The sequence below is a fragment of the Erithacus rubecula genome, assembly GCF_903797595.1.
Source record: "Erithacus rubecula genome assembly, chromosome: 26".
NCBI lineage: Eukaryota > Metazoa > Chordata > Aves > Passeriformes > Muscicapidae > Erithacus > Erithacus rubecula.
The window spans coordinates 5,443,443-5,467,992 of NC_136678.1; the positions used below are offsets into that span (position 1 = coordinate 5,443,443).

The 24,550-nt window shown below is 46.0% G+C and overlaps 1 protein-coding gene across 4 annotated transcripts in view; it reads right to left on the reverse strand.

Moving 5' to 3' along the window:
* SRGAP2 (SLIT-ROBO Rho GTPase activating protein 2) overlaps positions 1 to 24,550 on the reverse strand; it is a gene marked incomplete at its 3' end in the record, with an annotated part of 89,503 nt that overhangs the window by 18,708 nt on the left and 46,245 nt on the right. For 2 of the 4 annotated variants that reach the window (XM_079327272.1, XM_079327274.1), the window contains exons 5-15: positions 24,484 to 24,546; positions 21,268 to 21,516; positions 20,421 to 20,549; positions 13,712 to 13,936; positions 12,044 to 12,145; positions 11,036 to 11,233; positions 9,010 to 9,094; positions 6,606 to 6,633; positions 3,725 to 3,755; positions 2,980 to 3,040; positions 1,687 to 1,764 (exon numbers count right to left, since the gene is read on the reverse strand). In XM_079327272.1, the coding sequence (XP_079183398.1) occupies positions 1,687 to 1,764; positions 2,980 to 3,040; positions 3,725 to 3,755; positions 6,606 to 6,633; positions 9,010 to 9,094; positions 11,036 to 11,233; positions 12,044 to 12,145; positions 13,712 to 13,936; positions 20,421 to 20,549; positions 21,268 to 21,516; positions 24,484 to 24,546 (1,249 nt within the window). The remainder of the gene's footprint in view (positions 1 to 1,686; positions 1,765 to 2,979; positions 3,041 to 3,724; positions 3,756 to 6,605; positions 6,634 to 9,009; positions 9,095 to 11,035; positions 11,234 to 12,043; positions 12,146 to 13,711; positions 13,937 to 20,420; positions 20,550 to 21,267; positions 21,517 to 24,483; positions 24,547 to 24,550) is intronic. The other 2 variants (XM_079327273.1, XM_079327275.1) reach the window with 1 other exon arrangement.

The window sequence follows — 24,550 nt, forward strand, 5'->3', positions numbered from 1 at the left end:
GTGACACAGGGGACACTGAGCATCACACACCTGACCAGGTGACACTGAGCATCACACACCTGAACAGGTGATAAAGGGACACTGAGCATCACACACCTGTCCAGGTGACACAGGGGACACTGAGCATCACACACCTGAACAGGTGACACAGGTGACACACACCTGTCCAGGTGACACTGAGCATCATACACCTGAACAGGTGATAAAGGGACACTGAGCATCACACACCTGTCCAGGTGACACTGAGCATTACACACCTGTCCAGGTGACACAGGTGACACACATCTGGCCCAGGTGACACTGAGCATCACACACCTGGCCCAGGGGACACTGAGCATCACACACCTGTCCAGGTGACACAGGTGACACACACCTGGCCCAGGTGACACAGGTGTTTCTGGTGTTTCTGAAATGTCTCTGGGACAATTTGCTGCTGCAGATCCAGCACAGTTTGTCTGCATTACCAAAGGGAAGATACTCACTCAAGGAGTTGTTCCCTAGGGAAAACTCCCTATCAGACATAATTAGATTTAATGATGGGGCAATCCTCAAATTGAAGCTATATATATCCATTATGTGACTGAAATTACCAAAGCTTGCCTATTATCTTAATAACACAGGGATAATAAATGGGCCACTCCAAACCTGAGCATTATCCCTGATATTAACTGCCACCAAGGGCTCTGGATGAAGTAATAAACTGCAGGGACCTTATTGTTAACTCTGGCACTCCTCTACATCACAGGTTTTACACAGACAAGTGAGATGAAGGGGGGGAAATCCTCTTTTTTATTTCCCCAAGCTGGTATTTCTTTATACAAAAAGATTCTGATCCTTCTCCTGACTGTGACACACATTCCTGCTTCCTCTGCTCCTCAGGTAGGTGGAGCTCAGGACAGGTGACACCACCCACCACACATTGCTCATTAAACTCTTCTCCCCCCCAAAAAAGCAAAATCAACTGGCTGTGCCTAATTAATGAGTGCCCTTCTCCTGCAGCAGCAAGCAGAGAAAACCACTGATGCCATTCTTGGGGAGTGCAGGGATTAACACAAGCCCTGTTGTTGCCAGTGACCCAGGCAGTGCCTGAGGAGCTGCTCCTCTGAACCTGCTCTGCCAGGGAGAACAGCCCAGCAAGGAGCTGATGAGTCAGGAGCCCCCAGCTGCTCCCTGCCTTTGTGTGCAGTGCCTCTTCCAGGGAAAAACCCCATCTATTAAAAGCTACCTCAAATTAACACTCTGTTGAAATTTCCCTCTCTCTCCCTGGCTGGTATTTGGAATAAATGTAGCCAAGCTGTGCCTCGACACAGAGAAGAAAAAGCAACATGGAAATTCATCCTGCAGCACACAAAGGGCTGGGGGAGAGGGGAGGAAACTGCAGTTACACCTAATAATGAAATCCTCAGCATCCTTTAGTGCTGCAAACAATCAATAAGCTATCAGACATGAGAGGAGATTGAATTCAGGGTATTTATTATCCAGACACTCCACAGGGTACAAAGCACAACAGCAAACAACTGAGAATTCAAGGTTAATGAGCACCAGGGTGTTTGGGAGAGCCTCACTCAGGAAACACAGAAATCAAAGGCAGAAAAAGGAGCCAGCTGCACTCAGGGCAGCTCTGAGCAGTCACACAAATCCACACTTGGCAAGAATTCCTGGGGTACTGGGAAAGCTCCTCCTTACCTCTCTCAAATGCATTTTTGATGTCATTCACTTCCACCTGAGACCCAGAGACTCTGAATATTCCTTCATGCTGCAAACCTGGAGGAAAACAAGAGATGCTGATAACAAGGAAAGATAGATTAGATAAAATAACATGACACCTTCAGCAGCTACAGCTCCTGTAATAAAGGAAAAATAAGAACACAGGCAGAAGGATGCTGGTTTAAAATCCACTTTTCTCTGAGATGTCCAGAATATGAAAAAACAGAACTCAGCACAAGCAGAAAAATTATGAACCCTTCTAAACTGCTGGAGCAACAGGGCTCTGACAGCCAGTCATGTTATCTCTCACCCTGGAGGATCCCCAGAGGATTTTTCAGCCCAGAGGAAGTCATAAACCAGCAGTGGAGCAGCCAGGAGTGAAATATGACCAATGCCAGGAGGAAAACTAAAACATTTACAAAGGGCTCAGCTGAGTCTGTTGGAAAATCAAAGGCAGTTCTGGAATCTGAGTGAAATCAGCCTCTCCTGATGGAGTCCATTTATCCACCATCAGTTCCCACTGCAATGTGGTCTCAGGGATTTCTCCAGCAAATATCCAAGTATGGCTTTAAAGAAGGATTACAGAACTTGGTTATTGCAAGTGATGATGAGAATGGGACTCCAGATTATGGTTTTTAAAATAGCAATGGAACAAGGCAAACAAACAGGACCTTGCCCTGATCTTGGTTAATGAAGATAGATTCCACTTCTTTCCACGTGTTAATTAACAGCTGCTTCACACTCTACTAACAAATGATATCAATTAAAAATGAAAACAAATTGCAGTAAATGTACAGCATTCAAGGCTGGCAGAGGTCAGCCTTCCAAGCAGGCATAAATCATCTCTCTGTGGCAGCAAGTGAACAATTAATTCACTGCTTGACCTCCTACATTCAAACTCTGAGTGTTCCTCCTCCTCCTCATGAAGAGGATGATTGTTCCTGGTGAAGGCCACATTTCAGGGCTCAAAGGAAGGTGAGTGGAGGGGAGGCACGAGTGCTGGGGATGGATGGGAAGCTTATTTTGCAAGGAATAAAAAGGGATATTGTTGGCAAAACAACATTTGCAAGGTCAGCTGTTTGGAGCAGCCACTGCACACACAACACCAGCAATGCAGGCAAAAAAAAAAACAAAAAAACCCCAAAAACAGAGTCACTCTCCTTCTGTGGCAGCTTGTGCACAGCCTGAGCTCTCTGTCTCTGAGTGTTTCAGCATTTCTGAGCCCCCTGGGTGGGGTGGGTGCCCAGGGTGGCCCATCCCAGCCCCACTCACCGTGCCTGTTGATGAATCTGATGCAGCTCTCCACCACCAGGGGAATGGCCTGGGAGGAATCCTGCCCAGCAATCCCAGCAGGAGCAGGCAGAAGGTGCAGGGAAGAGAAAAAAAAATATAGAATAAAAAATGAGAAAGGTTTGGGTCTGTACAACAAGAGCACAACTTGATCTCTTCACTCCAAATCCCCAAAGCAGCAGCCCCAGACTGTGTGAACTGGAATTCCCAAATTTTAAACTTACAGGATCAACAGAAACACTCTGGGCCCTTCCTATCTCAAAGAAACACCTTTGAGTTCACTTGGGTACCAAAAAGCAACAGATTATCCCCAAGGCCAGGGACACAAAGCCTGGCTTTGTAAGTCTATATTACAGGAAGGCAGAGCAGGTTTAACAGGGAAAACAAAGGGAAAGGAGACAAAAAACAACAGTGTGGATCCCATAAACCAGGACTGTCCAAGCAGCTCAAGGATGGATGGGATATTTCCACATTTCCAGATGATGATGATGATGATGATGATTATTATTATTATTATTATATAGATATTTCCAGATTCCAGGTCTGAAGCAATTTTAAATTTTCCCATGGAAAATGGTTTTGGACCCAGGTTTGAGGGATTTCTCAGACCAGACTGAAAAGGTCCATGGAAGACAGGGAGGGACAGATAAAAATTTGTTTCCCACCACTCCTCCCCTTTCCACACCATATCCCTGCCCCATTAATGAGGGAAATGTTAATGAGTTACCTGTTTCCTCACAGTGGAGCTGCGCCTGCCACTGGTCCAGGATGGGGAGAGGGAGGGAACAGCAGAACAGAACAGTCAGGATCATCCTAATCCATCCCAGCTCATTCCCAGTGATCCCAGCACAGTCAGGATCATCCTGATCCATCCCAGCTCATTCCCAGTGATCCCAGCACAGTCAGGATCATCCTAATCCATCCCAGCTCATTCCCAGTGATCCCAGCACAGTCAGGATCATCCTGATCCATCCCAGCTCATTCCCAGTGATCCCAGCACAGTCAGGATCATCCTAATCCATCCCAGCTCATTCCCAGTGATCCCAGCACAGTCAGGATCATCCTGATCCATCCCAGCTAATTCCCAGTGATCCCAGCACAGTCAGGATCATCCTGATCCATCCCAGCTAATTCCCAGTGATCCCAGCACAGTCAGGATCATCCTGATCCATCCCAGTTCATTCCCAGTGATCCCAGCACAGTCAGGATCATCCTGATCCATCCCAGCTCATTCCCAGTGATCCCAGCACAGTCAGGATCATCCTGATCCATCCCAGTTCATTCCCAGTGATCCCAGCACAGTCAGGATCATCCTGATCCATCCCAGTTCATTCCCAGTGATCCCAGCACAGTCAGGATCATCCTCCCCTATCCCAGTTCATTCCCAGTGATCCCAGCACAGTCAGGATCATCCTGATCCATCCCAGTTCATTCCCAGTGATCCCAGCACAGTCAGGATCATCCTCCCCTATCCCAGCTCATTCCCAGTGATCCCAGCACAGTCAGGATCATCCTGCCCATCCCAGTTCATTCCCAGTGATCCCAGCACAGTCAGGATCATCCTGATCCATCCCAGCTCATTCCCAGTGATCCCAGCACAGTCAGGATCATCCTGATCCATCCCAGCTCATTCCCAGTGATCCCAGCACAGTCAGGATCCTCCTCCCCATCCCATCCCTGTATCCCTGTATCCCATCCCTGTATCCCATCCCTGTATCCCATCCCTGTATCCCATCCCTGTATCCCATCCCTGTATCCCATCCCTGTATCCCATCCCTGTATCCCATCCCTGTATCCCATCCCATCCCTGTATCCCATCCCTGTATCCCATCCCTGTATCCCATCCCTGTATCCCATCCCTGTATCCCATCCCTGTATCCCAGCCCTGTATCCCATCCCTGTATCCCATCCCTGTATCCCATCCCATCCCTGTATCCCATCCCTGTATCCCATCCCTGTATCCCATCCCATCCCATCCCTGTATCCCATCCCTGTATCCCATCCCTGTATCCCATCCCTGTATCCCATCCCTGTATCCCATCCCTGTATCCCATCCCTGTATCCCATCCCTGTATCCCATCCCTGTATCCCTGTATCCCATCCCACTCTGGAGCAGGGAAGGAGCTGACATGGGCTCCATGACAAATCCAGAGCCTCATTCCATTCATGGAACTCATCTGCAGTGACTTTAACCCACCCCAAACCTGCACAAGGGAGCCTGAGCAAAGATCCCCCTGACACTGAATTCCCACCAGCCAGAATTCTGTATCCAGGGATGAAGTTTGATATAAATTGCTCAGGGAAGAGCAGGCTGGCTCCCCCTGTGCTGGAGGAGTCCTTATTCCAGTTTTGATAGGATTTCAAATAAATAAATAGCACCAAACACCAGCACACACCAGCCAGGCTGAGCCTTGTCTGTCTGCTCTCATTTGCTGATGGTTGGTAGATATTAATGGCAGAAAAACAGGAAAAAAACTCTGCTCTGCCAGGGTTTTCCTCTCAAAATTTATTGCTGGGGTTTAAAATTCCTTCAGTTTCTTGTAAAAATGAAGGAAGGGAGATAATAGCAGAGAGGCCCTAATGTATCATTCCAGCCAATTCCCTGCCAGGGCAGATGGCTGCTGAATTATAAATAAGGGGATTAGAAGTGTGATTTTAAAAAAGCCTGTACAATGTGTTAATTTGGGGGAAATTCCTTTTGTAAAAAAAAAGAAATAAATCAAAAACACTGAATGAAAAATAAAAATAAAAAATTTAAAAAATCCAATTCCACGGGCTGTCACAGACAATGAGGTGGGTTTTAAACTGTGAGCAGGCACCATTCTTTGATATTTAAAATTGTTTCATGATGAATAATATTTTATTATTACAGATGTCAGGGTGTAATTAGGAGCTGTCAGTTTTGCTTTGCTGGGAGGAATGGGAGCAGCAGCAAGGAGTCCAGGCTGGGATAATCACCTTTTGTCAAAGAGGATGCACAGAACCCACCAGTGTGGGGATGGAGATTTGTTCTGTTTCACTAAAGCCCCACCAAAAGCTTAGTGCTGGTTCTGGGATTGATCCTAATTGAATTAAAAGGTTTCTTCTCTGTGCACTCCCCACCCTGCTGGAATCAGGCACAGCAGAGCAGCACTGAATTTCCCCATTTGTGGTTCTCAATTTGGGGGTGAGCCCTGCACAGTCCCTGGGCTCAGCTCTCTCCCAGGACCAGGGATTTGGTTATAAAATCCTAAATCTGGAGGATATTTTGGTGACAGCACCAAATTTAGAAATTTCCCTCATTTTCCCATCCTGCTCTGATCTGCACTAATACACCAAGGCAAGAAAATGAATTTGTTTCTATTAATTAAATTGATAATAAATTTAATTACATTTATTAAATCCCTGCCCCACCCCTGGAAGAGTTCCAGGCCAGGCTGGATGGGATTTGGAGCAGCCTGGGCTTCAATGTCCCTCCCCACCCAAAGCACTCCAGGATTCCACCCTGGGACTCTAAATTAAATTATGGTGTTTTTCAGACAGACACAAGCCCTGGGCTGGTAACTGGTCTGCAATGACCAACTGGCAGCAGATTTTCCTTGGGAACACAATTCCCTGGGAACACCCACCTGGCCAGGGCACAGTCTGTCCGCTGACCTGTGGAGACAAGAAATGCAGCATGAGCAGGGGGCAGTGGGAAAGGCTTTTAATATTTCATACAGAGAGTTTGGGATGGAGATTAGATGAGAGGAGGAGTCCAAGGACAGCACCAAACCCATCCCTGCCAGCTCAGCTCCACCAGATCCAACCAGGAATCACTCAGCCTGTCCAGCCTCTAGGAATTCCTGTTTTTAAATAGAAATCACCTCCCTGAGCATTCTAATTGTTGACTCCTGCCAAAAATCTGGGCTTGCCCCTCCCTCCCTCATCCCAGGGGAACTGCTGGGGTGAGAGATTCTCCTTCCCCAAGCCCCTGAGGAAGAGTGCAAACATTCCCAGATCTGTCAGCCCACAGCCTGGACGTGCTGGCACTGAAGCAGTTTTGAGAGACAGACATTCAGTGGTGTTTCCCACAAATATATTTATGAAAACTCTCCATCCTCCTGAGCTTGAGGAAGCAGCAGCCAAGCTCAGGACTTGCTAAAGGAGCATCACCTAAAACATCACAACACAAGAGGCAGGGAAAAAGAAAAAAGAGGATGGGCTGGTGGGAGAGGGACAGACCCATTTTTTTTTTTTGGTGAAACCACAGTGATTCCCACCAGCTGAAAATCCACCTTCCCTCCTGTTGTCTCCCTGCTCCTGGGGAGATGGAAGGAGGAGTGGGGGAAGCAGCTAATTGCTGATGGCTGACAATTAGTGGAGCACATCTTGAGAGCCACTTTTGCTCTCCCCACGTAAAGCCCAAACAGTGCATCATTGACAGGAAAATGTTATTCTGCAGCAGAATTTGCAGCCATCTGTCCCCTTTTCATCATGGAATATTCATACAGAGAAATTACACGGCTGTGGCAGCATCAAGGGGCTCCTGCATTAGGGTGACAAATGGGGACAGGAGGCAGGGACATAATTACAGGCAGAGAGGAGGATTTGCTGCTCCTTTTATTGCTGGGACTTGTCATCTTCAGATTAAGGCAATTTGCACCACGACTAAAAAATGTCACCTGAGGATGGGGCAGGGAGGAGAATAAAAAATAACAACCCCCAGAAGCTGCCAGGCACTGAAGACACACAGCTGGAGGCACATTTTCCTGTAAAGCTCCTAACTGTGCTCTGGGGACGTGCGAGGGGAATTTTATTTGCCCATTTCCCAATTAAGTGACATTTAATGGATGAATCTAGGCATGGTCCCCAGTTTGTCCCATTAACCTGCTCCTGTGGGTTGGGCAGTGGGATGTTCCTCCCATTCCCAGCTCCTTTTGATCTCACAGGTGACAGGAGGAGTTTTTTTGGGACTCTCAGTGGGTCCCTTCCCAAGGCCACTAAAAGCTCTGGTTGGCAAAAAGCAAATGAAGAAAAGAGAATCAGCCTTTAAATCCAGCCAGCAATACAGAAATCACATTTGATTTCCTCTCCTTTCCCCTACCACAGCTGGAGTTCAGGCAGGTTAAGAGGAAACAGGGTTTGGAATGCAGAGGTCAGCTCTGAGCCAGGAATGTGACCAGCCACAGGCCAGCACTGCTGTCACTCCCACAGATTTGGAGGCACAAGAAAAATGTCCTGGGGACACAAAACTTCAGCTTCAGCCAGGCTTTCCTACAGGAGAGCTGAGGAGATGAGCAACTCCATCACTCCAACCCAAACTCAGGCACATCAGGCACATCCTCCCCTCATCTCCCAGCTGATAAACACAAAACTCTTCATTCCTGCAGGAGTGTTTCAGCCTGACAGTGCATTCCCACACTGGCAGCCCAAAGCCCAGGGCTGGCTGAGTTTGCACCCAGCAGATTCACACCCAGCTCAGACCCAGCCCAGCTCTGCCCTGACATTGACACCCAAACCTTCCCTGCAAACACAAGGCAGGTTTCTGTGGAAATTTGGATGCACAGCTGAAGTGATTTTGGCCAACAGGATTTGTCCATACCATGAAGGGAAAGAAATCTGCCTTTGTTCTGACTCTGACAGCAAATGAATATTCAGTTCTGGCTGCTGCCCCCTGACTGATGCCCTCCAGACAGGCAACATATTTCACATGCTCTGAAATTTGTTTGTGCTTCTCCTCATAAAATCCTGAGCTCCCAACATTTCTTTGGTCAAGGTTGAACCCACAGAGGTGAGGAGCAGCTAAACTGCCCCACAGATGAAGGGCCAGCCCATCAATAATTCTGAATTTATCAGGTTTGGCACAGCAGAGATCAAGAGAAAAGCAGGGTGGGTGTGAAGGAGGATGAGGGAGGGGGCAGCACAGAACCAGGGATGCACATCAGTGCTCATTAAGGATTTTGGTGTCACCATTCATCAGGCAGATCAGAGGAATGGACTGATAAAACAATAAAACATGAGGGTTCAGCCAAGGCTGGGCTCAGCACTCACTTTCTCCCAGGGTCTTCTGCAGGAGGTCGTGCTTGGCCTGGAGCTTGGTGATCAGGTTCCTGCCCTCCAGGTATTCCTTCATTTTCTGGGGAAGGAACAGCTGGTGAGTGCTCAAGGCATTGATCTGGTTGAGTCTTTGGGTGCTGGGATGTGAACACGAGGGGAGAGTGACACTGAATTTACAGTGACACAGAATTTACAGTGACACTGAATTTACAGTGACACAGAATTTACAGTGACACTGAATTTACAGACACTGAATTTACAGTGACACAGAATTTACAGTGACACAGAATTTACAGTGACACAGAATTTACAGTGACACTGAATTTACAGTGACACAGAATTTACAGTGACACTGAATTTACAGTGACACAGAATTTACAGAGACACTGAATTTACAGTGACACTGAATTTACAGTGACACTGAAATTACAGTAGCTGAATTTACAGTGACACTGAATTAACAAAGACACTGAATTTACAGTGACACTGAATTTACAGTGACACTGAATTAACAGAGTGACACTGAATTTACAGTGACAGTGAATTTACAGTTACAGTGACACTGAATTTACAGTGACAGTGAATTTACAGTGACAGTGACACTGAATTTACAGTGACACTGAATTTACAGTGACTGAATTTACAATGACACAGAATTTACACTTATAGAATGAAACTGAATTTACAGTGACAGTGACACTGAATTTACAGTGACACTGAATTAACAGAGACACTGAATTTACAGCTATAGAATGACAGTGAATTTACAGTGACAGTGACACTGAATTTACAGTTACAGTGACATTGAATTAACAGTGACACAGAATTTACAGTGACAGAATTTACAGTGATCTGCACCTTAGACTGCAAATCCTGGAGGTAAAAATTGATATTTTTAACAACAGGAGAGCCTGGACCCTGCCTGGCCTTTGCAGGAGCAGCCTTTGTGCAGGATGGAAGGAGTCAAGTAGAAATAAAATATTCACATAAATAAATAAAGAAATATCCACACACACAGAGGCTGCAGTGAGGGTGAGGAAAAACCTTCCAGGAACTGAAGGAGCTTCCCCTGAGGGCTCCCCAGCCCTGTGTGCACTGACACAACAAACAAAAATGGCTTTAATTAACTGCCAAAAGCCTGTGTTTTATGTCCCCTGCTTGACAACATTGAAAGGAACACTTCACAAGAATTAAGTCCCTTTGGAAAGTCTCAGCATTTCCTGCTTCCTTTATTAATATTTCAATTTTTTTCTTGTTGTTTTGGAAGAAAACAGGAAGTGCCCTCACCACCATGAAAAATTGCATTTTTTTTTGGGGGGGGGGAATTTCCCTGCAGAATCTGTTTGCCAAGCCCATTTTTTGCAGAAGAAAACATGGTGAGTATAAACTGCAAAAAATAACCAGCCTGAAGTGGGGGAGTTGAGGATAAATGCTGCTCTGGGGGGGCTCAGGCACGGGAGGGCTGGAAGGCTCAGCTGCAAACAGAAGCTCAAGTGCTGCTGGCAGAGTTAAGCTCCCCTTTGAACAGATCTAAACACTTAAGCCCAGCCTAAGGTGGGTCAGGCAGGGCAGGGCAGGGCTGAGGCACTGGCTGGGACTTGCTGGGCTCTGGCTGCAAGGTCATTAAAAACATCAACAGGTACCAGGGTTTAAAGGAGAAAAAAGGCGTTCCCATCCACTGCAGATTCTTCTTTTTTTTCCCTATTTCCTCATGCCTAACATTCTGTTCCCTGCTTGTTGCAAGGATGCTGATGAAAAAAAAAATTTAATTTCAAAATAAAGCTTCAGGCTTTTCTCAGTAAATTACAAAGATCTATTAGACTTGGGTTTTTGGTGTAATAAAACCAGTCAAAGGAAAAAAAAAAAATGGGCAGGGGCATTTTGCACTGTCCCAGGCTTGGCCCCTGCAGGGATGGGGCAGCCACAGCTGCACCAGAGCCTCCCAACCCTCACAGGGGACAATTTCCCACAAGAGAAAACAATAAAAAAAATCCTAAATCCCACCAAATCATCCCCTTACTGTGAAGTAGAACTGCTCAGTCTCCTGCTGGTTTGCCCTTCTCTTGGCAATGCTGGGTTTGCTCATGAAGGTCTCAGACACTGTGGATTTCACAGACTCCATGGAGTTGCTGTACTGGAAGCAGTCAGAGACATCAAAGTCCTCGATGGTGACAATGTCCTGGATTGTCTGCAGGGTGGCCTCCATTGTCTTCTTCACCTGCCCAGCAACGAGGGGAGAACTCAAAACCTCCAGTTTTTGTGTTGTAAGTAAACAACAGAGGTGGTGAAGTCCCCTGGAGCACTTTGCTAATAAACAGATATTACTGGTTTCACACCCTGTGTGTGCTGTAATTAATTTTGGCTCATTAGGAGCACAGTCCATGCAAGCACAGAGCTGGCAGCACCCTGAGCCTGCCAGGACTCTGTGCCAGGATCTCACAGGCTGGGATCAGGAAGAGAGGGAAAGGAATTAAACCTCAAAGCAAAGAAAGCTGCAGCAAAGATTCTCTAATTGTCTTCTGCAACTGCATCTACTGGGCACCAAATGTAAATTACAAACAGGACTCTGCTGCACTGTGCATTTTTACTGAAGGCCAGAATCAACTTGCTAGACATAAAAGGGGTTGCAAATTTTGCCCCAAAGTGCCTGAACACTGAGGTGCAGAGATCAGATCCCCATTCCTGTCATCTTCTCATCCTGGGAGCCAATTAAACAAAAATCACTTGAACTCAGGTTATGCAAGCTCACTTCAAAACACTAAATTCCTCCTTTTTCTTTTGCTATCCAAATTCAACTTTGGCAACACAGCCAGTCTTATCAAGTTAAGGATGGAAGAGAGATAAGGGGAGGAATTTTAAAGGATTCTCTCCATGCACCCAACTTCCCTGTGAGACCACACAACAATTAATGCACAAGACACTTTGAATTTTACCACCAACTGAATGTTACCAAGTGTTAATAAAAAAGGACCACAACAACCCCTGGAAGTGTCTCAGAGGGGTTGCTGGATTTTGGGTGTTAACTGACCTCTTCATTTTCAATCTTCAGCGTGGACAGGCGGGACTGCAGCTGCTGACACCTCTGCACCAGCTCACCCTGCACTGGCTGCTGGGCACAGAGCTGGGACTCCTGCAGGAGAAACAGACAGCACAGCACTGCAATTAGCCAGTTATTTGTTCATTTATCAGCCACAAACATTCTCTGACGAGCTGCAGTTTAAAACTTGGTAAAGCTGGGTTTTAACCAGAGGAGAAGGTTGTGCCAAAATTGCAGTTCCAGAGGATTGAACAGTGAGCAGGGGATGGTGGCAACATCAAAGAGAGCTAGGAAACATCAGCTGCTTTCAGTGATTCAGCTCACTGTGTGTTTTGGGAAGTCTGGAGGTGCTTTATCCCCTGTATTCAGATAAATCACACCAAAAATGAGGAATCTGGTTCAGTGCCTCAGCCTGGCATCCTGGGGAGGGGCACAAGGGGCTGGGTAACACCTGCACATCCATTCTTGCATGAATCCAGGGCAGCTGAAATCAAAAAAAACACAGGCTGGGGACCTGTCACACACACCAGAACACTGAGGGTCCCTGAGCTGCTCAGAAAACTCTCATTCCACAGCATGAGCCAGCTTGTCCCTTCAGTTTTGTTCTGGGTTTTGTATGGATTTTGAAAAGAAAACACTGACCTCACTGCCTCAGGCTGTTTGTTCAGAGACAGAAATTGAAACTGGGGGTTTTATCCCAGACTCTGATTTCATCTGCTGTGTGCAGCACCAGTGCAGAGACCATCAGCTGCATTTCTAAACACTCCCCTGGCCTTGAGAAGCAGCAAGAGAAATGGTTCAGTGAATGGGAGCTGCTCCTCAATGACACTCTGCAGGTAATTCCTTTTCTTCCCATGATCTTACAGCATCAGAAAAAAAAAATCCAGGAAAGGTCATTTGCAGTCTGAAGGTTTCACTTGAAATGGGAGAGACAAAGAAGAGCCTGGAGCAGTGGCTGTGATTCCCAGCCCCAAAGAAGAGGCTGCCTGCAAGAGACTGCTCTGTGCTGGGGGATAATCTGGAAATCCAAGCAGATGACCTAAATTGTCACATTGTGCACTGCTGCCACTCTCTGTGTGTGACTTTCCACAGCTCCCAGCTCAGCAACCACACCTGATAAACACATAAAAGAGAGGGGTTTGTCCTGCCAAAAATGCAGAGTCCTCTGAGCCCTGGCTCACAAGGAAATGCAAAAAGCATCACTGCAAAGCATTTGTGCTGTCAGGCTGCACACTCAGATCCTGTAAGAAAACAGCTTTTAGGTTTCTTATATTGGCCCTTCCAATCTCAAAATTCAGGTTGTTAATCTTGGGGGTTAAGCTGTAGGTTGAAGCAAAGTGTTTTTTACTCATATTTAATATTAAACCCAACTAAGCATTTTCAGCTCCAGTGAGGGGCCAAGCATCAGCTCAGATTTAACAGCAGCAATTTCTCCTTTTCACACAAACTTTGGGGTTGCAGGGGACCTCTGGAGACCACCCAGCTTTGACAGCCAAAACAGTAAAACTCAGATATCTCTGCCAGGAGCCAGTGATTAACCCTCACATCACCTCCCACCTCTGAGGCCCCCCAAAAGCCAAGCAGGAGCCCTGGAGGGGCTCAGCTTATCAAAACCAAGGGTGACCAACAGGCAGAGCTGCAGGAGGGACCCACACTGACCATGTCCCCCATGTGTGGCTGGAACTCAAACTTCATGGGGGGGCAGAAGACGTTGTTGTACATCTCCATCAGCCTCTGCTTGTCACTGTTGGCATCCAGGTTCTCCACAGCATTCTCAATGGCATCCAGCCCCTCGTGCTTGGACTGCTCCAGGTTCAGCTCGGCCGACAGGAAGGTCCGCAGAGCCCTGTTGAGGCTGGCGTGGTAGCCCAGGTCACAGCACTGCTGGAAAAACAGCCACAGCCAGGTGAACAGAGGGAAGGGATGACTGGGGTCACAGGAATGGGCACTGGGGCCTGGGGGTTGGTATCTGAGCATTCCCAAAGGCAGGAGCTGGATAAATGGGGAATGGGGTCTGGGGGTTGGTATCTGAGCATTCCCAAAGGCAGGAGTTGGATAAATGGGGATTGGGGTCTGGGGGTTGGTATCTGAGCATTCCCAAAGGCAGGAGTTGGATAAATGGGGAATGGGGTCTGGGGGTTGGTATCTGAACATTCCCAAAGGCAGGAGTTGGATAAATGGGGATTGGGGTCTGGGGGTTGGTATCTGAACATTCCCAAAGGCAGGAGTTGGATAAATGGCAAATGGGGAGTGAGATTTTTGTATCTGAACATTCCCAAAGGCAGGAGTTGGATAAATGGGGATTGGGGTCTGGGGGTTGGTATCTGAGCATTCCCAAAGGCAGGAGTTGGATAAATGGGGATTGGGGTCTGGGGGTTTGTATCTGAGCATTCCCAAAGGCAGGAGTTGGATAAATGGGGATTGGGGTCTGGGGGTTGGTATCTGAACATTCCCAAAGACAGGAGTTGGATAAATGGGGATTGGGGTGTGGGGTTTCTGTATCTGAACATTCCCAAAGACAGGAGTTGGATAAATGGGGAATGGATTGTGGGGTTTTTGTCATCTTCTGGGTGGCAGGGAGGTCTCACATCTCTCACTGACTGCACAGAGCACCTCATGCTAATTTTATCACCATGTTATAATTACATAGCTTAAATTATAAGCCATAATACAAGATTAAATTGTTATAACAGTTTGTGGAGTTTTAGGGATTTGTTTTTCATGGGGAACTGGAGACTCACTTCATCCAAAAATGAAGTGGGGAGGTTCAACAGCAGGGCAGTGGATTCCCCTAAATCCTAAACTGACTTTTAGGGGTCTTGCTGCTGTGAATACACCCCAAAATCCTTAAATACCATCACTCAAAGGAAAGCACTGAAGTGCTACTGGAGAAACAAGACACAGGAGTTGGATCATCAAAGGCCAATCTGCACCCAAATAATCCCAGAATTCAGGAGGAGCATGACCTGGACATGAAAACAGAGTCCCCCAAAACCCAGCAGCCACCAGTTGGGATGATTTCACTGCTGGGGTGAAACAGAAGAGCAAAAAACTTTGAAGCAAGAAGTGGTTCTGGTCAAGAATTTCCTGGCTGTGGCTACACTGGGGTGATGTCACTGGGAGACAATCAAGCAGCTTCATTTCCACCAGGGCTGCACAGCCAAGTTTTCATGTTTCAGAGGGGGAAAAAAGGAGATTTTCATCAGCATGAGATCAGAACCAGGCTGGATTTTTCAACCATGAGCAAGAAGGAGCCCACCTTCCTGGAACATTACATCCACTAGGAGAATATCCAAAAAGGAAAGAAAGAGACCATCTGCCTGATTGCTGTGCTGCTCTGTAAGCAGAATTCACATGCAAACTCCTCCTCACCCATCATTTGGGTCTCATCACTGTCATTGTTTGCAAACTCAGAGGAAAAAAGGGGGGGAAAAAAGGGAGAAGGGGGTGGGGAGAGAGGGAAGAGAAACTGCTGGACCATTCCCTGCTCCCACAGAATTCCTGCCACCCAGTCTGGCTCTGGTGCCAAACAAGCTGTGGCAGGTGGGAAGCCTTGGAAAAAGAGCTGCAAGCAGAGAATTAAAGGATTTTACATTCAATCAGAAAAGAACAAAACCAGCCAAGGGGAAAAAAAATAAAAAAACCCAACCAAAAAGCAAAACAAAAGAGGCTTGATTGAGAATCTGCACGTGTGGAGGAGCCTTGGATCAAGAGGCACCTACAGCTACTGCAGCCATGGGGGAATGGGACTGGGACCAGGAGCAGGAGCAGGAGCAGGACTAGGACCAGGATCAGGACCAGAATCAGGACTAGGACCAGGATCAGGATCAGGATCAGGACTAGGACCAGGATCAGGATCAGGATCAGGATCAGGATCAGGATCAGGATCAGGATCAGGATCAGGACTAGGACCAGGACCAGGACCAGGACTAGGATCAGGATCAGGATCAGGATCAGGATCAGGATCAGGACTAGGACCAGGACCAGGACCAGGACTAGGAGCAGGAGCAGGATCAGGACTAGGATCAGGACCAGGACTAGGACTAGGACCGGGACCAGGACCAGGACCAGGGTCAGGACCAGGACCAGGACCAGGACTAGGACTAGGACCAGGACCAGGACCAGGATCAGGACCAGGACTAGGACCAGGATCAGGACCAGGACCAGGACCAGGACCAGGACCAGGACCAGGACTAGGACCAGGACCAGGACCAGAATCAGGACTAGGACCAGGATCAGGGTCAGGATCAGGACCAAGACCAGGATCAGGACCAGGACCAGGACCAGGACCAGGATCAGGACCAGGACCAGGACCAGGACCAGGGTCAGGATCAGGACCAGGACCAGGACCAAGGCCAGGACCAGCACCAGGACTAGGATCAGGACCAGGACCAGGACCAGGACCAGGACCAGGGTCAGGATCAGGACCAGGACCAGCACCAGCTCAGGTTTAACAGCAGCACTCACTCCTTTTCTCAGAATTTTTGGGGCTGCAAAGGGAGATCAGCCAGGCCAGGGCAGGGTCACCTGGGGGTGACACAGGGACACGTCCAGGGGGTTTGGGGTGGCTGCAGGGAGGGAGGGAGAGCCCAGGAGCTCCTGGGCAGCAGCTCCAGGCTCTGCCACCCTCAGGGACAGAAACTCTGGTGTTGGAGTTTATTATTGCTTGTCCTGTGGCTGCACAAAGCCTGGCACCACCCTGAGTGATCTGTATGGATCTATGGGATATTTGTATGGATCTATGGGATATTTGTATGGGATATCAACAGGATATTGATTTATGGGATAATTGTATGGATCTATGGGATATTTGTATGGATCTATGGGATATTTGTATGGGATATCAACAGGATATTGATTTATGGGATAACTGTATGGATCTATGGGATATTTGTATGGATCTATGGGATATTTGTATGGGATATCAACAGGATATTGATTTATGGGATAACTGTATGGATCTATGGGATATTTGTATGGGATATCAACAGGATATTGATTTATGGGATAACTGTATGGATCTATGGGATATTTGTATGGGATATCAACAGGATATTGATTTATGGGATAACTGTATGGATCTATGGGATATTTGTATGGATCTATGGGATATTTGTATGGGATATCAACAGGATATTGATTTATGGGATAATTGTATGGATCTATGGGATATTTGTATGGATCTATGGGATATTTGTATGGGATATCAACAGGATATTGATTTATGGGATAATTGTATGGATCTATGGGATATTTGTATGGATCTATGGGATATTTGTATGGGATATCAACAGGATATTGATTTATGGGATAACTGTATGGATCTATGGGATATTTGTATGGATCTATGGGATATTTGTATGGATCTATGGGATGTTGATTGATGGCATATCTGAATGGGATATCAATGGGATATCTGTATGGGATATCAATGGGATATTGATTTATTGGATATCTGTATGAATATATAGGATATCAATGGACTGATGGGATATCAGTATGGATCAAGGGGGTATTGATTGATGGCATATCTGTAAGGGATATCAATGAGATATTTGTATGGGATATCAATGGGATATCTGTATGGATCAATGGGATATTGATTTATGGAATATCTGCATGGATCTGTGGGATATCAATGGATCAATGGGATATTGATTTATGGTATATCTGTATAGATCTATGGGTTATTTGTATGGATCAATGGGATATTGATTTATGGGATATCTGTATAGATCAATGGGATATTAATTGATAGGATATCAGTATGGATCAATGGGATATTGATTTATGGGATATCTATGGATCTATGGGGTATTGATTGATGGGACCCCCTCTCATCCTTCCCTCCCCAGCCCCCCCCCCAGTCTCTCCTCACCAGGGAGATGCTCCAGACCCCAAACCCTCTTTGTGGGTTCTGCTGGACCCTCTCCAGCAGCTCCTTGCCATTCCTCAGTCCTGAACACAACTCCTGCTGTGGGACAGGTGCCTGTGCACCCTCCCAGTGTGACCAGTCTGTGTCCCCAGAAATGCACTGGGAGCACTGGGACTGCCCAGGGCATTACTGTGCCACACCCCAAACATTTCCCAGGCACTCCCCCACTTTAAAGGGTTTTTTTTTTTTCAGGCCAGTGTTCCATGTTTACAAATGCACCATCCTGCCATCCCTTTTCTGGGTTATATAAATGTTTGATGGAATCAGTCTCAAAGGAAATCAATTTTTTATAGGAATTTAATGATAACTCATTCAAATTCACTTCTCAACATGACAGCTGATTAACCCTTTGCCAGTTACCTTTCAAGCAGGCCTCAAAAACTGAAGATTTAAGGGGGAAAATCCTTTAGTTTTAAAATGCAATTCTCATTAGGAAGGGGAAGGATGAGATCCTGGACTGGGCAGCCATGGAACACCAATTCCAGAAGAGCAAAGCTCTGGGACTCTCACAAATTTTAATCTTTTTTTTTTATTTTCCAATCCTGTCCTAGTAACCCTTTTATAAAATATGAGTTAATGCAAACTTCCCCATTACTGTAATATTTCATTAGCATCAAAGAGCTGCCTCAGTCCCCAAAGTCAGGAAATTCAGAACTACTGGGCTGTGGCAGAAACAATTTATTGCTCTTAACTCTGGACAAAGAATTGACTCCCTGTTATCCTTCCCTGCAGAGGGAACAATGTGCTGCAAAAACATGACATTAAACACCAAGTTTAATGTTATTTGGCCTAACACAATCTCCTTGCAAGCAACTTTGCAGATTACTTTTATATTATATTTCAAAATTCAATATCACCAAATGATTAGATAGAGGGAAGGCATTACAGCCTGGCTTAAAAATCACATTTTTATTCAAGTCAGATGGCTCAGATAACCAGCAGTGGTTGTAACTGTTAATTTTCAATCCTTCAGGATCAAAGGCATTAATAAAATCCATTTTCCCTCTGTCTTAACAAAGAGATAACTGAGCTCCATCTCCTGTGCTCCCAGACATTTATATTATATTATATTATATTATATTATATTATATTATATTATATTATATTATATTATATTATATTATATTATATTATATTATATTATATTATATTATATTATATGCTGATATGATATTATATTATTAGTACATATTTTCATATATTTATAGTTATTTATATGTATATATCATTTTATATTATATTACATTATAGTATACTATATTTTACTATATTATAGTATATATTTTTATATTTGTATGTATTTGTATATTTATATATGTATATTTATATACATATTTATATGTATATATAATTTATTATATCATATTATATTATTAGTATGTATTTTATACATTTAAATTTATTTATATTCATATATCATTTTATTATTATATATAATTATATTATTATTATATATAATTTTATTATGACATTATATATTTTTATACCTTTATATACACTTTTATCTATTTTCATAATTATTTTTATATATTATTGTTCTATTCTATTTACAGAGATAGAAATAACAGGAGCTCTCCAGGCATTCATCAGCTGCTGAATGGATCCTGCTGCTTATTCTGAGGGATTAACACTAATTAATTCATTAATTTTTAGTGCTCCTGAGTGCCTGTGCCCAGCACTGGCTGCTCCTCCTGCAGCAGGGGGGGTTTGCAGGAGCCCCCAGCCCACCCCCAGGGCTCCTCACTGCTCTGCTGAGCCCCCAAAATTCAGCATTTTGGTGGTTTTTGGGGTGTTTTTTACCAAAAGCAGAACTGCTGCCCCCTGAGTGATGGGGAGATGAAAGAGGTTCTGGAGCAGGAAAGGATCTGAGGAAGGGCTGGAGCAGGTTTGGGGTGGAGATGAGGAAGGTTCTTCCCCCACTGCCCCAAAGCTCCCAGAGCTGCAGGGGGGCAGGGACAGCACCCCCAGCACAGGTTGGGGTTTTGGGGTGTCTGCAGGGCCAGGAGCTGCATGTGGGTCCTTCCAAAAATCAGAATATTCCATATTCAATGCCTTTGCCAAAAACTAAAAAGCAGCTTTAGGAAGCACTTCTGAACTCCCTCTCTTTGACCACAGTGTTTCTACAGCTAAAAACCTTTTTTTCAAAAGTGCTTCTGAGTTAAAATCTTGGGGTTTCCCTTAGAATGAAAATGCCAGGCAGCAGTGGGACTCTGATCTCACTTTAACTAAGCAGCTCCAACTTTTCTCTCCTAACACAGGTGAGAAAAGCTCCTGTCACACCTCAGTGACCAACTGCTGGGCCACTGCCACCCCCAGGCTGCCCAGCCCAGCTGTGCAGAGTTTCCAGCTGTGCAGAGTTTTCCAGCTGTGCAGAGTTTCCAGCTGTGCTGGGCAGGGGATGCTGAGGCTCCTGGCCCCAGCAGCAGCACTTACATCAATGAGATCAGACAGGTCATGGATGTAGTACTTGAACACTGAGGCATTGGTGGCTTCCAGGGCCAGCAGATATTCATTCCTGGCCTTGATTGCCTTCAGTCTGTTCTCTGTGTACTTTGCTTGGCGCTGAAAGACCAAAAAAAAAAAAAAAAATCAACAAAAAATCAGAATACAGCATGGGAAGAGGTGAGCAGCACTCTGAGCAGCAGCAGAGAGCACTGAGCAAACCCTGCTCTGCTCACACAGGTTTTGCCCATTTGAATTCCAGTTCTGCCAGGGCTCCAAGACTTGACATGCAGATGAATTATTTAGATGTGTTCAAGCATTGCTACACTGGGTTGAAAGTCTTGAGATTGTGGGATGGGGAAGATTAAAGGAGGAATGAAGGGACAAGGGGGGTTTGGCAGGTTATGGCCCAGCTCCAGCAGCAGCAGAGAAGCCCAGGAGGGTCTGAGGGTTCTGCAGGCACCCAACTCTTCCAACTGGGTCCCTCCAGAGCCCAAATCCACCCAGCAGTGACCCATTCCCTTCCACTGGCTTGAACCCCAGGGCTGAGCTGCTGGAGTGCCCCACTGCTCAGCTGGCTCTGCCCCCAGGGCCAGTCTGGGCTTGCTGGGCTCCCTGCAGCACTGGCCTCGTGCTCTGGACAACAAAAATAATCACACCAACCACAAAATGCAGGCAGGCACCTCCTTCCCCTCTCCCAGCTGCATTTGTGCCACGCCGGCATTCCCTGGGACACAAACTGGGACAGGGCAGAGCTGCTGCTGCCCTCCTGCCCCAACACTCCCCACAGCAGTCTGGGGCTGAGGAGGGCTCAGGGCTGCTCACACCCTGCCTCTACCTTCTCCTTCATCTTCTCAATCTTCTTCACCGAGCTCCTCCTGACGTGCTTCTCCTCGAACCTGACGCTGCCGGCGGAGTCGGGCGAGCGCGGGGTCTGCTTGTCCTCCTGCCTCACTGACTTCCCAATCTGCTTCTCCTCCTGCCTCACTGACTTCCCAATCTGCTTCTCCTCCTGCTTCTCAGCCTCCTTCAGCTTGCTCTGGGCACTGATGCTGTCAGCGTTGTACATGTGGTAGGTTTTCATCACCTGCAGGTAGAAACATCCAACACTCAGGGATGGTGGGGCAGGGCTGGCTCTGAAACACCTGAGCCAGAGAGAAAACACCCAGGGAAACTTCCTAAACCTCCCTGGTCAGGAAAACAGGAGGTGGCTGAGCCCCAAAATGAATCTGAAATATCTGAGCCAGAGAGAAACTTCCTAAACCTCCCTGGTTAGGAAAACAGGAGGTGGCTGAGCCCCAAAATGAATCTGAAACACCTGAGCCAGAGAGAAACTTCCTAAACCTCCCAGGACAGGAAAACAGGAGGTGGCTGAGTCCCAAAGTGAATCTGAAACACCTGAGCCAGAGAGAAAAACACTCAGGGAAACTTCCTAAACCTCCCTGGTCAGAAAAACAGGGCAAGAGGTGCCTGAGTTCCAAAATGAATCTAAAATAATTGAACCAGGAAAAAAAACACTCAGGGAAACTTCCTGAACTTCCCAGGTGAGGAAAGCAGGAGGTGGCTGAGCCCTGAATGAATCTGAAATCCAAGGGCTGATTGTGCAGCTGCTGCTTTGTTTGACTTTGGCTTGAGCATTTTTGCACAAGCCAATAAAGGAGGCACAAAACCAAAAAAGCAGAAAGGGCTGCAGGCTGAATGCAGCCTCCTTGGCTGTTCAAAGGAAATGTTCTGGCAGGAAAATGAGAATTTTCATCAGCAGGTGAGGTTCCTGAAGGGAGGAACCCTACCAGCCTTTCATCTGGGTGAATCTTTCATCTGGGACATCTCAGGATGCAAATCCAGCCCAGTGCAAGGGACACTCAGCTGCCATTTGTTCAAATCCAATTTGGGGCACAAAAGTATTTCTAGGCACCTTATGTAAGAAAAAAAATCATAATTAGAATAAATAAGTGTGGTTGTTGTATTTAGGGAGACCTGTGCTGCATGGATAATTTTTATTATAGCACATTTTTGTAAGTAAATATAGATAAATGTCCCCTCCCAGTCAGAAAAATCCCATTTGTTTCACGTGTTATCAATGTCTAGATTTGTGTTAAGCAAACAGAACCAAAGGACATGAGATATAAACCAGCTTTTAACCCATAAATGCAAAGCAATTTGAACCCCACACCAAAACAAACACGACACAACACTCACAGGGGGCAAAAAACAAAAACCACAATTGCATAAAGTCACCCATTCCAGCAGCAATAAAGACTCCACTTGTGAATAATTTGATTTATCTCAGCTGAAAACCCATTTACAGCTATTTTGCACCAGAATAAAATAGAATTTTAGCTAAGTGGGCCCTGAGCTCTCCCTCAGCAGAGGTCCCAGACCCAAAGAGATTCTGGATTTCAGCATGAAAGGGAAAGTGAATAATTCACACTCCCAGCCCCTGCAGATGCTCAGAGATAAAGCAGTTTATAATTATAATAACAGATGCAAAGGAGTTGCTTTTCCTCTCTTGCTCAGAGTGGAGCTGGCAGAGGGAGAAATCCCAGTTGAAATGGGTTTTTAATGGGTTTGTGCCACGCTGGCAGCCCCAGGCTCTGCTGTGGGGACACTGGTGACTCACTGGGGTCTGCTGAGGGCTGAAAAATTACAGGGAAAACACAACCCTCAGTGCTTGGAGAAAATAAAGATTTCACCCAGATCCATTTTTAATAAAAGCAGGGATTCTGCCAATCCTCTGGATATGGAATTGGGGAATCACTGAGGGTGGGGAAGATCATCCAACTTTTGCTTGATCCCCACTTTGTCCCCCAGCCCACATCCAGAAAAAGAGGTGGAATTTTTTTAAAAATACCACTAAATTTAATCCCTGGTGGGGTGGCTTTAGTTCCAGCAAAAAGCAGCTTTTAGCATGATCAGAAGTGGCTTTTTGCAAAAACAAAGGTTTCCTGGTGAAAGGACAGTTTAGGAATTGATAAATAGATTTCAAATTCCCAGCACTGCCATTAAAAATACCAATTCCCTTACATCACTTTGCTCAGCAAAGGCTGAATTCTGTAAATTCTTCCTTCCAGGGGTAGAGAAATTATCAGAATTCACTATTTGGCTCAAAAAAAATGCCAGGTCAGAGCCTGGCAGCCAGAAATGATCCCCTGCCCATCAAACTCCACTCAGCAGCTGGACCTGGACCACAAATTGATCTCAGCTGCTAAAATCTGTTTTTAGAGGCAGATCCAGGTCCTTCCTTAGAACAGCACTCAAAGTTCATCCAGTTATCCCCTCAAATAGAAAACAATTTCTGATTTACCTGAATATTTGGCTTTGAGGTTCTAATTGCTATAAATGGTAATGAAACAATTCCCTCTGTACATTTTACTGAGGAAGGAAATTTCAGGGGACACCCCTGAAACTCTGCAACACAGATTTTTACCCCCAGTTTCATCACAGGGTCAATATTCCACAGCCAGAAAAACAACCCTGGGTCAATTTTGGGAAGGAGGAAGGCCAGAAGAGAAATCTCAGTGTCATGACCCAACAAATCACCAAGGAAGGAGAAAATCAAAAGTCATTTTGGAGCCACTGAGCAGGGAGTTCTGCTTTTGCAGAAGAGAATTTGCTCAGCAACAGCTGCAGAAAGCAAAATTTTCATCCAGCAAGAGGCTTTTTCCATTTATCTGTGTGGGGAGAGGAAAAATCTCCATTTAGCACATGAGCCCTGGGGGACACATCCTTCCTCCTCCTCCTCCTCTCCTGATAAATTCACTGAGGAGCAAAAGGCACAGATGGGAATTCTCCCTCTGAGGCTGCTCTGAAGGCTCACAACACACAAACACCAACTTTTTTGGGGGTATTTGGAAATAATTCTCCTATTTCTGGCTCTTTTTTTTTAAACCAGCAGCAAATTAACAAAATTAACACTTAGCTGAAACAACACGAGGATAGAGGGGGGAAAAAAATGGGATTTGTGGAATTTGATATCAGGGACTTGCACTTTTCTCAGCCTTGGTGCTCCTTTCTGCCTGAGGAGGTGCCAAGAAATCCAGAAATGTGGATTTACCGTGTAGAGCTCATTGAGAACCTTCATCAAATCCTCCTGGAGCTGCAGCCCCACCTCCTTGCTCTGC